The sequence below is a fragment of the Anopheles darlingi genome, chromosome 3, assembly GCF_943734745.1.
Source record: "Anopheles darlingi chromosome 3, idAnoDarlMG_H_01, whole genome shotgun sequence".
NCBI lineage: Eukaryota > Metazoa > Arthropoda > Insecta > Diptera > Culicidae > Anopheles > Anopheles darlingi.
Genome location: NC_064875.1, coordinates 30,058,908 through 30,071,247, shown reverse-complemented (window position 1 = coordinate 30,071,247; position 12,340 = coordinate 30,058,908). Strand labels below are relative to the sequence as shown.

The window sequence follows — 12,340 nt, the reverse complement described above, 5'->3', positions numbered from 1 at the left end:
CTGCGATTTGTTGTCCAGAGCTTTAGATTATTATCTCATACTCCAACGACGGCTGTCTGTGTAACGCATTATCTCGTGTAAATGCATCCATGATGTATAATATGGCCCCATAAATATCTCGGTGAAAATGCAATTTCCATACTCCCGTAATGCAAATGATACGCTTCAAATCAAGCGTGTTAGCGATGTCATGCCTGATTCGCACAGAGCGTCATCCGAGCGCCAGGTTTTGCGCCACTTTTGCACTGTTACTTTCAAACCCTTGAACGGTCATAATTAGACAGCTCAAGGTGCCGCGGAAGGGAAGGGAGGGAAGGATGCCGCTCGATTGCCTCTCGAGCCAATCGAGCGGCCGCTTTACGACCCAGTAAAGATGCTGTTAATGGGTTGTGTATGTATGTACGGACGTATGTTTTGTTTTAAAGATTTTTTTTGCCACCACCGAAAGCGCTCGTAGCGAGTGTAGGTTGTCTTGGCTGCTTCTCGATCTGTTCTCCTCTGTGCAGTCATTGCGAGCATAGACTCACATGCGATCATGCGATCTACAAAACACTCGCTCTCGGCACCAGCGATCGCGGGATCGTACCGTAAGATCCGCTTTTTGTTCCCCTTCGAATGAAATAGTTTCGATATGTCAAGGACCGATACAAATCATTGAACAATTCATTCACTCACCCCTTTGGAGGTGATTAATCATCGTGTTACCCTGCGTTACCGTTGAGTAGCAGACGATCTGCGCATCCTTCGGCTCTTCGTGTCTTCCATGCCAGTGTTTCCGGATGCTCCTCCGAATGGGGTACAGGTGTTTTGACAGCGTGCGAGATGGAGAGTGTGTTTCTGCTTTATTTCGAGAGATCAATTTGCATGCCATTGAAAAAGGTTACAACCGGTGAGGTCTGTTTTCAGACAGCTGAACTGGCACGGATCACCGTTCCCATCATCACCATCATCATGAGCACATCCGGAAGATGTGAGAATCCCCGTTCACTTTTGATCCAACTTCGCTGATAGTCCGAATGCCAGAAAGACAGAACATCATCCTGTCATTCTCGTCATGTCTCCGTACATACAACAATGGAACGTATCCTCCACCTCCGGACGGCATTTACTAAAGAGCAAGAATTCCATTCCGGCTTCAACAAAAACCACCCCTCGGATCACGCGGATGCGATGGATGGACGAAAGCGAAGTGCTTCACCGGCAAACTGGCAAAGTTTGGGACCTCCTGCGGCGCCACGGTTGCTCCCTTTCATGAGTTCCAATAAGATCTCATCATCATCATCATCATCATCAGCAACAGCGGCATCACGAATCGAACAGGGTTCGGGGTTCGCGAGAAGGTATCACCCACGGCTTCGTTGGGGAAGTCAATACCAAGCCCCAAAAGGCCGTCCGGACCGTTTCGTTCTTGCCCAATTTTCAACCAACGAATAACGTTGGTAACGAATATCAGGGCCGAGGGACATCTCATTCCTCGCCAGTCTCCCCCCCCCCTAATCATGATCAACGAGGCGATGGAACTTCAGTATCGGTTTTTGATCTGAATCTCTGGCAGAACCCCCGGTTTTGGTCCAAATTAGAGCGTCGCAATCGGGACAAACAGATGAGAAATATGATGTAAATACTGCAGACGGTGTCGAGGTGTTTTGGTGTTCGCACTTTGGTTCCGTGGACTTGATGTGGACGCCATCGCCAACAGCCACGATGGTGATGCCGTAGCAAACTGTACCGCTTGTTGGCAAATCAATAACGAATCCCTTCCCAGCTCCCCGGCGCGATCGTAAAGTACACAGAGAACATGCATCTCGCAATACCGATCCAGTGCCAGCATCTAGCAGAACCCTCCCTCTAGTCTGCTGGTGGCTGTTGATGATGCTATTCACATTGCAACAGAGCGCGACCGAAGGTTCTCTGGTTGTGATGATGATCCACTCCACTGCACTTGGACACTATGGTGTTCATCCATCCGCGCGCGCGCGCAGGTTATTGCTATGTGGTACATTCCACGATGCACTATTAGAAGCCAAGGGCCATTCGGTTAAGAACATGGAATCAATTAACGAAAACCGGGCTCGATTCGATTGATCAAGGAGTATCAATTCAATTTCTCTGCACCTTGTGTTCGTTTGGTCGACACATACCGATCGTGAACTGCAAAAGACGCATCATTCCATAACGCGATCGAGCTGTCGGGTGATCTTACGGGTGCCGGATTGTGATACTTTGTACAACGATGCACCTTCTCGATGATGCGATGATTATCTAGACGCTACAATCTCCTTCACTTTGTCGCGCATAAAGCGTAGACAGCTCGTGTGCCGAGAGCTTTGCATTCGCCACAAAATGTCAACCTTACCTTCCGGCAACTGCTGCTCATCGACAACAACGACGGCGATGGCGACGGCGACGACGACCACCATTCGATATGAGTTCCATTGCGTCGACACCGCCAGCTCCACTCTTTGGTGAATGATTAATGGGGTTTGATTCGGGCGGATCCGATGGCGCACCGTCGCCCGTCGTTTATTTACCGTGGGAGGTATTGAATTGAATTATCCGAACGTGCGAAACTTTGCGGCAGCTTTGCGGCGGCTTTGCGGCTGCCCAATGTTTGGGATTCTGTGACATGCGATTTTCTGGTGCGATTTTAAAGAATCATGGGAAAAGTGATCTGTCGCCCGGAAGGTGGCGGTCGCGCGATCATCTTAATGACCCTTTTATTAGCGCTTGTTAGTGGACGGATGCGATATAGTCTACCAGCCTTGTGTGCTTCCACCGGGCAGGTTGACACACCCCAAAAACGCCCCTGAAGGCGATGGGAAGTGATGAGTATCGACCTCTCGACTGCCAACCACTGACCTTATTCGATGGTCAACTTGCCAAATGGAACTTGGCAAGTGCGTCCGCCTGCATTGAGGTATTATTTCTTTCTTACTTACTTATCTGGCTCTAGAATCGCGGAGCATACTTGATCCTTGACTAAAGATTCTTCCGCCACTCGCGATCAAGTGGCGTCGTTATCTGCAGTGTAATATCTTATTTCATTCGTATTCTGGAGGGATATGATCTAAATACTCTAATGGGACCAGACGACGATAGTAACTTAAAATAAAACACTATAAAAATGAGGTAGAAAGAAAGTTACTCTTGTGACCATAACCATCGTAAATAAAGTTTCGCAACTCGTCAAATGACATCCATTAAAAGATTCTTTTGTTTTGAAGGCTGTTATCGTGGCATTGCACCTTAAGACTGCGCTACGGGCTATATCTGTTTCATCAGTTATCAGATCCGCGTTGGCTGGAACAAAATATCGTAAGTGCCGAAGCTCTAGGGACGCAAAATACCATCTCTAAACATTTATTTCATCCATCATGCCCGGAATTGGTCATACCAGCACACCTAGCACATAAGCGTTTAGTTCGCAAAGTGGAGTAAAAGAAACGAAGCAAACCAAAGGATCTAATCAATTGACTAGTATGAAAACTTTCGAGAAAAGTTACTGCAACCTCTCAGTCCCAGAATTCTAGCAAAAGGTAAGAGCCTCAACTCGGTAAGTGGCAATGCTCTTGGTCAAAGATACTAGCTTGATAAGTTGTAAATTATTTCTAAAGGCTGTCACGAGACCTTTCACTGTTCTTCGCCACGGTGATATCACAGACAGCTTTAACATTGACGGCAAGTTGGAAGAGGCTCTTCTTCAAAGACCGTGTTTTTTGCAGGACTTGACTTATCAGTGGCGGAACTCGCTCTGCGGAAGATTGCTCTGATGTTCCTAGAAGAATGTCTTATAACCCTTATGCCCCTATAATTCACTCAAACACAATCAATCGATATTAATACTTTTCTTTATTGCATATTCATACATCTCTCCTGCAAAAAAACGGGCAGGAGCTAAACGCGAAACAACAACAAAAAGATCTTCAGAAGGTACAGTTTACGTTTGGCTTGAAAGAAAGGGGGAGTTAGGGAGGGATTACAGTAACTACTCACTATGACGTACACACGCGCGCTGTGGCTGCATACTTTCGCTGACCAGTTGAGTCGTCCGTCCGTCCGTCTGTCCGTTCGAGGGGAAGGAGGTGTAACCGGGGAAACGGCAATGAAATGTGAAATGTCCATTTCGGCCGATCCACTCTGCGTGAGTCCGAAGACGACGAAGACGACGACGACGAGTTGCAATCGATCACCGTAGATCGATATCCTAAGAAACTAACCTGTCAAGGACGCGGCTGGTAATAACTTACAGAACTAAAGTGAGTCGTAAAGGCGAAAGCCTTCGCTCAATCTCATTTCGGTGGGCCGGCGACACAGCCGACAGTGCGCATCGAATACCGAAATTGAGTCGAAGCTCTGCCTTTACCGAAATTGCACGGACCCCTTTCTGGTATTTTCATCACAAATCACGGTTCATCGCGGGGCGGTTCGCGATCTTAACTAGCTATAATGTGCGCCGAGCAGCGCTCTCGTTTAAGACTTTTTTGTGGGGATGAGATGCACACAGAGAAAGAGAAGAACAATCCAACAACATGAACATGAAACTAAAATTGCGAAATGAAATGAACAAAAACGAAGGGCAATTGGTGCCGTAGAGATTGGCTAAGAGAAAGGTACATAAATAATAATTAAATTAGGCTGCCATAGACGTTGGCTGGAGTGCCCCGATGTGATGGTGTTTGTTGGTGCAAACGTGGTTCGAAATGAAGATCATAAATTTCCACAAAAAAAAAACTGGTTGGCTCCCTCCGTATACCTTTTCCGTTATTTTCAAATTTGAAATTTGCTCGAAAGCTTCGTCAAAGCTCTCGAGCTGAGCTTTTGCTGCTCTCCCATCTCGCTCTCGCGCAAAGGAGTGAGCTAGAGAGAATCGGTACAGGTGCCGACACTCGACGACACACGAACTGCCGCACTGTCGCATTTTTCCCCGTTTTGAGTTTTGAAAATTTTCGCTTTGAAGATCATCGTTTTCGGGGTCACTTATTGCGACCCGCGGATTGGTGAGTTAATGCTGATGCGGCGCCGGATGTACACTCTCGTAGGTGACGTCCGCGTGGAATCCTTTCTCGTCGGCCGTGTACCGTACGTTCTGGACGCGTCCATCCGGCAGCAGTATATGGTACTCACCACGTGTCACCCCATTATCGTGGTTCTGGACGTGACCGAAATCATTTCCGGTGTGGAAATCACGCACTCGATACCCGAAGGCGTATCCTTCCGAGTCCTGCAGAACGAGGGAAAAGCAAAATGCATATTAGATACATGTCAGTTGCAGTGACGTCACCGATAACGTACATCGTAGTGCTCGTCCGAGGCACCATCATGGTGATGATGATGATGGTGATGCTGCTCCTGATAATGATGCGAAACTGACTCTGGATGATGATGTATCGGTGGTGCCGCTGTACTGTGGACGTTGATGTGTCGATACGCGTTCGTTTCGTGACCCTCGGCCTCTTCCTCGTGGAACTCGGCGTGATGTTCCTCGATCGGTGCCGGTGTCGATTTAGCCGTACCGATGACGTACGTAGCATGGGTCGGTGGTGCAATCGTTGGTCCGATCAGATCCGCATCCGCCACATCCGAGACGACTTCACTGATCGGTGTATACTCCTTACTCATCGGAACCTGCAACTGTGGATTCATCTGGACGGTATGGTAAAGGCTATCGTCGTACACGATCTTCGGACCATTCTCGATCTGTACCGACCGATAGCCCGGTCGTGAGATCTTTGGTGTCGGTGTAGACGATTCAGGGAACGTGATCGGTGCCGTACTGTCCTGTGGTCTGTTTGCTGCCTGTTGCTGCTGTTGCTGCTGATGATGGTTGCCCATCTGGACGGGCATGTGCAGTAGCTCATTGAGACCCTTCAACTGCACACTTGGTCGCTGACCGATCAGGGCGGACAGTGCCGCAATACTGCTTCCGGTCGTATCGATCTCATTCGAGTGGGTCGGAGGAGGGCTTTGTGTCGATGCGATCGTCCGGTGATTGTAGTTCTCGTAATCGTAGTACTGTTCCTGTTCCCGGGATTCCTCCTTCGGGTCTGGGATTACAATTTTCATATTCTGGAACGATTTGGCCGGTTCCTTGTATTGAGGTTGCGGCTGGTATTGCTGCTGTTGCTGGTGATCGTACTGGAGTTCAACCGGTCCATAAGGATTGTCATACCCACGAAGGGATTCACTCGAACCCGGACCAGTAATGTCCTTATCGTAGGAGATCGAGATACTCGGCTGAACGGTGATCTTCGTGCGCGGTTGCTTCACCTGCACCGGCACCGGAATCTCCTTGATCACGTACTGGATCTTGGGTCGCTCTTTAATAACCACTTCCTCCGCTGGACCGTACGCACCCGCAGCGCCCTCCTCGTGCGATCCCCCGGAAGCACTGGCCTGGGAGGTTGGCGTAAACAATGTCGCGGTCGCAGTATGCCGATGATGGTAGCCCGGCGATAGATCATTCGCCTTGCTCTGCTCACCACCCGACGGCTTAAAGGTGCTCACATACTGCGGGCTAATGACCAGCGGTTGTGGTAGTTGTTGCTGCGGATGGACCGACTTGTGATATAATCGCTTCGGGCGTCGCAAATCCGAATATGACCACCAGGCCTTCGGTATACCCTGCAGCGTACTGCTTGACGCAGACTCCCTGCCTTGCGGATTTGCGGACGTCTTCCTGTCCTTCTTATCCTGCCCACCGGTGATCGGCATCATCGGTTGGCTTGGCAGAAAGCCGGTCTCCCCATTCGATGCTTCCTCCACCGACGGGAGTCTCGTTTCCGCGATCTTTGCACTCGGCACAAACTTGGGTTCCGTGATTTTCGTCGTCGCACTGTACGGCTTTTTCGTTTTCGGTTTCTTATCACCAAAGAAGTACTTGGTTGGTGGTGGTGCTGCTGCTGCTGGTGCTACCGTTCCCGTCTCCGAAGACACCGTCACACCTTTACCGTTCATCCGTTCGCTCTCCTTGATCGCGATGTCGATCGCTTTCTGCACCCCGAGCGGTAGATCGTCGTAGTTGGCGATCTGTTTCGGTTTTTTACCACCGCGTACCTTGATGCGGCGCGATTCCTCGGGGCTCATGTCAACAGCTTCCTCCTGTTCTTGTTGCTGTTGTTGTTGCTGTTGCTGCTGCTGTTGCTGTTGAACGCTTTCCCGCTTTTCCTTTCTGCTTGGCACACGTTTGCGTCCACTCGGCTGCGATTCCGGTTCCGGTCGTTCGACGATCTCATCAAACACCTTACCCCGCTTGTAGCTATCCGAGGAGGTGAACGGATGGCGCAGGTTAACCGGCGGTTTTGTCGTCACTTTCGTGGTCGGGCTGCCGGTGGTCACCGGGTGCAAGCCACGCGTATAGCCCTCCGGTGCTTTGGCGTCCTCCAGCTCGAATTTGACGTAATCGCGCGGATCGGGACTGGCCGATCGTCGATGCCGATGGCGAGATCCGGTCTCCTCGCCGGTGATCGTGCCATTCACTGGTCCTCGGGCCGCACCAGCACCACCACCAAGTAGTTTCGCTTTCCTCGGTGAGATTACCGCATCGGCCAGCTCGAAGCGAAAGAGTTCCCTTGGGACGGGCTCGATGCGCTTCTCGTCGTTCGATCGCTTGCTGCGGATCGCCTTCGGTTCGGTGCCATCGGATTTGCCATTCGTGTCCCCGAAAATCATCGCATCGGCCAGCTCAAACTTGAACACTTCCCGCGGGATGATGTCGATTCGTTTCGGTTGCTTTCCAGATCGCTGTTGCTGCTGCTGCTGCTGTCCATCGAGTCGCTTCGTACGGACCGAGGCGGCCACTTTGCGAAGGTTCTCCATCCGGATGCGATCGTTCCGGGTTTCCTCCGAGTTCTGGTACCGCTCGTGTGCGGCCGTGTAGGCGGCCATTCCCGAACCCTGCGAAACCGGATCCCGCAGGTGTCGGTACTTTTTGCGCAGATACGCCTTCATGCCCTAGGGGGGAAAAAGCCAAACAAAAAAAAGCGAAAGTGAAACTCCATGTTGGATTTGAAAGAAGGTAGACAAACGGACGGATGGTACAACTTACATTCCGGTTTTCGTTGTTCGATAGGTAGGCCGCGGTGGGAGGAGCGCGTCCCAGCTCGAACACATCCTCGAAGACGGCCGCCGGAGGGCGACCAACGGCCAGCACGGCCAAGGGCACCAGCGCCAGTAGCTGGAGGAATGGGGAAAAAATCGGAAAACAGAACAGAACAGTGTGAGTCCACGACCACTTTTCACGTCAATTACCACCGTTTTTCGGAGCGGATCGTTTAAGGAAGCGATTGGCGTGTGTGTGTGTGTGTGTGTGTGTATCTCTGAGATGCGAACAACCTCATACGCGTCGCGCTCTAATGGCCGTGATCACTGACCACACACATGGCGCTGGCGAACGATCGATCGATCGATGGTGTGATCGGTAGCCGGGCACGTCGTTGGTCAATTACGCGAAACCGCAAAGCGCTCTAAAAGCAGTGATCGCGGTGCCAAATCGATCAGATCGAGACCGAAACCACGGATCAGATGAAGGATGGAATGAGAGGAGGTGACGCGTGAGTGAAACGCTTCGGAAAATGTTCTTTATGTTCTCCACGCTGATGGGTTGCTCCATTATGGTGTTGGCGACGGAAAGGTCACAACCCACCGGGGGAAAGGAAAGAAGGGGGCTTTCAAACGCGATCACGGCCAGCGAGCGCTTTCTTCTGTGCTTCCGATCAACAAAGAAACAAGGATAAAGTGAGTACGACGAGCATCGTCGAGTGTCAGGGTCAAGCGCTTGAGACAAGCTCTTGGCATTTGCTTCCTTCATCCACATGACGTGCCATTTTGAACCACATTCGAGCGGCGCCACTACTTTCTGTGGCGGGGGGCTGCTGGCAGGCGTCACCGGCACCGATCGACACACACACATGAGGTCTTCACTTTCATTCTCACCACGTAGCCACTTACTGGTGTCTTCGGGGGCTTTTCGCACCTCTCTTTAAAGGAGGTCACCGGCGGATGTTTGGATGCTCCTTTCTTCGAGCAAGTGTGTGCGCAGTAGTGTCAATATCCTTGAAAATGTGCCAAAAACCGAAGCTTTTTTTGCCAATTCATTCTGTCTGATCTGACCTTTGCAGGCTAGCGATGGCGGAGACTGTCTTAGCATCAAAGCGGTTCTAATGGGTAGGATGAGATGAAGAGTGTGCTTTACACAACGATGTGTTACGGGAAGTGTATTAAAAGCACCATCGGTGGCGATATCTATCCAATAGATATCCGTACATCAACTGATAGCGTATTGAACTGTTTCTCCAAACATTGTAGGGGGTTGCTTTCAAACTACTTTGATGAAAGAATAGCTAGACAATGTGTTATACGTGAACATCTCACACGTACAGGAGCCATGAACAGCAAAGATTTTTTTAGTGTTTACCAGGAACTTCTTGTTTGTAAAGTATATTGCTGCTAATGCTTTATTTAATGGCCAAAGAAGCAGTTGCTGAATGCAATATATTAAAGATTCAACGAAGGTGTGCTCTATAAGAAGATTTTTTGTTAGATAGATGTCGATTTAGCTGACAGGCAGATAATATGGTATGTACAGAGTCTGGTATGAAAATGGCATTCTTTTTAAAAACTGTTCAAGAATGAATTAATGTCAGATTAAGGCAAAGTACCGTAGCGCTCGCAATAATACTAAAGAACTTCAGTTAGACTAGAAATAACTAGCGGCATTCAAAACAGTAGATCCTTTCAGTCTGTTGTGTGCGTGCAATATCGTCAGTCTGAGTGTTCTGGAAAGTGATGCAACATTGCCTTTTGTTCTTCTAAGTTTCGATAATTTCATCAATCCAAAACTCATTTTGAGGTAAAAGGTACAAGTCGTCATCGCCATCAGCAAACTTGTGCCTTCTTTCCTTCACCTTGCACCGTTCTTGCTCTGTTTCTTGTTTTCCATGTTTGACCTTTAAAAAATAACTCCGTCAGCTTTTAAGTACACCATGACTGTCAACACAGCAAGGCATTGTTAATTGTTTGACAACATTACACCGAGTACCGTAAATTGCAGACGGTCACTAACAGCATTCTTAGCGTAAAAGGTAGCAGTATTCGATACCATGTAAAATACAGCTAATGAAGCTATTTAATGTTAAGTCCATCTAATGAAAATTTTAAGAGAAAAATACTCTAAACAGTATTTAGAGCCTCTTTCGAAACTTTCGAGATCGTGCAGCGAAAAAGATATCGTTCGTGACGCTCTCGATGGGATTAACGGTGGTTATAATTTCGGTACTTTCAGATTTTTTCGGTCTCCAACACAAAGCTGCGACTCACGAGCTGCGAATCCAATATGATACTTATGCATTTTGCATAATCCTTAAGATCCATCACTCGGAATTATGGATCTTACATAACCCGATATTGTGTGTGCTTTATGGCTTCTCGGAAAGGAGCTTATTGCGGTTTCACTTTCGTATCTACTCGGATCAATACTTCTCTATTTGGAATCCTGATCATTTATCCTACTAAGGTGTTTGTTGCCTTTGCAACCATTACAGCTGTTTAAACATACGGCTCGCCCGTCATTATATATGTTAAAAAAAAACCATTACAGCTGTTGACATTTAGTAAGGAATGGGATTAGCTAACAGGAAGGCGACATAATTCCGCGCCAAAGAAAGTAATTTAGGTAAGAAGAGCTTAAACTAACTCCCTTTGATTAAACTACCACTAATCAACAATTAGTGAGCTCATTCCATTGTACTTCATAGCCCCAATTTCACCGAGCCATCGAGCCAGTGAGCAGACAGCAAAGTTAATTGATCGAATCATGGTTATAAGCATGTATTACACACACACGAAACACTCGGCATAAGCTCATCCGGAGAAAAAGAAGAAGAAGAGGTGCTGCGGTTTAAAGTGTAACTCCCAAAACAAACTACTTCCTCCATTCGATACCCCCTTGGGTGCGCTTAATTCCGATCAGCACGCAAACCTCGTCCGCTATCGCATTTGTCCGCCAGGTGTAAGATTATATGTCTCGGCTACAAAAATTCTGTTTACACCGGAACCCACCCTCCTCCTGCCCTAAAGGGTGTTCCGTAGCAGATCGTAGCAGAAGCAACCTGGAGGCCCCTGCCCTGGCCTGGGGTGGTTGATTGAACCTTTTCACTACCAACCAACCGGAATGTGGCGCTCTAACCTTCGGCACTGCGGCGCACGCTTCCGAGTAGGTGTCTGTCGGTGAGGTGTTTGGGAAAAGTGCCAGCAATGGCGCGCGTCGGCACCACACACACGTTACGGGTCTCGCTTACCTCACCGACGTCAAAGTGCAGGTGAAGCTGAATTTTTGTTGCCTGTTTTTTTTTTTTTGCTGCTGCTCTTCTCGCGATGCCTCCATTGCGCATTGTTCCGCCTTTGGCTCGAATGTGCAGCAGCATATTCGCATCCACATTCAACGCCAGTAGCAGCAGCGCCACACACACGCAATTGTATGTTGGCGGTGGGGTCGAACCGTGAGCGCGTGAACCATAAGCAATCAGATCTTTCGTTTGGCGGCATCGTGGCGGTGGCGGCTTGCGAGATCCAGCCACACCAAACCAAAAACCATCTCAAACCGCTTCCTCTTAATCACCAAATGATGATCTCGGTTTTGCGGTTGTGTTGGTTTGCTGTTTTCGGGAGGGAAATGTTTTTCACTTTTAAAGCACCCCAGCAGGTCCCAGGATTCAATTCCCCTTCTACGGGCTCATTTTATCATTAATCAAGATCACGGGATCATTTGTCAAACGATGGTCGCTCCTTGCGATCCATCCTGCAGAGTCCATCGAAAGCAAAGGGAAAGAAAGGCAATCTAGGAATTGGCCACCAGCGATGATCGTACCGTTCGTGAACGAAAGATGATACCTGCGCTGAATCGGTGGCTGAAATGTGATTATAAACGATCAATCAACTTACACAGTACTTCCTCATATTGCGCGATGCGCCGAGGTAGGCGCCAAAACCGGTCGTGGATCGCGCACACGCGAAGAAGCTGGATCGTTACTCGATCTGCTGCTACCGGTCGGTCGGAGCGCCTTATCCCCTTGGAGTAGCGTGCTGCTTGCCCCGATAAAGCACCGAAACCCACGGCTACACACACTCTCGCCGCACTAATCGAACTGCGCTTTTGATCGTTCACTTTCAGGTTCGGTCCGGGATGTGTTCACGCCGCTGGTATCATCACTTTTTGGGCGTCGAAACCGGAAATCCCGCTTCCTGCGCTTCTAACACACACAACCATTCATGCGCGCGCGATCACTATCGACAATAAAACACTCTTATCACTGCCATTCGCAGCATCCGTTACTTTGTTTACGTT

At 49.0% G+C, this 12,340-nt stretch overlaps 1 protein-coding gene across 1 annotated transcript; it reads right to left on the bottom strand.

The window, feature by feature from the left end:
* Positions 1-5,002: 5,002 nt before the first annotated feature.
* On the bottom strand, positions 5,003-11,952 carry LOC125955403 (uncharacterized). The gene is made up of 6 exons (XM_049686537.1): positions 11,938-11,952; positions 8,045-8,173; positions 7,152-7,950; positions 6,390-7,103; positions 5,293-6,338; positions 5,003-5,221 (listed from the first exon to the last, which is right to left on the bottom strand). Exons 1-6 carry the CDS (start codon positions 11,950-11,952, stop codon positions 5,003-5,005), a joined length of 2,922 nt encoding a protein of 973 aa, XP_049542494.1.
* Positions 11,953-12,340: the final 388 nt, after the last annotated feature.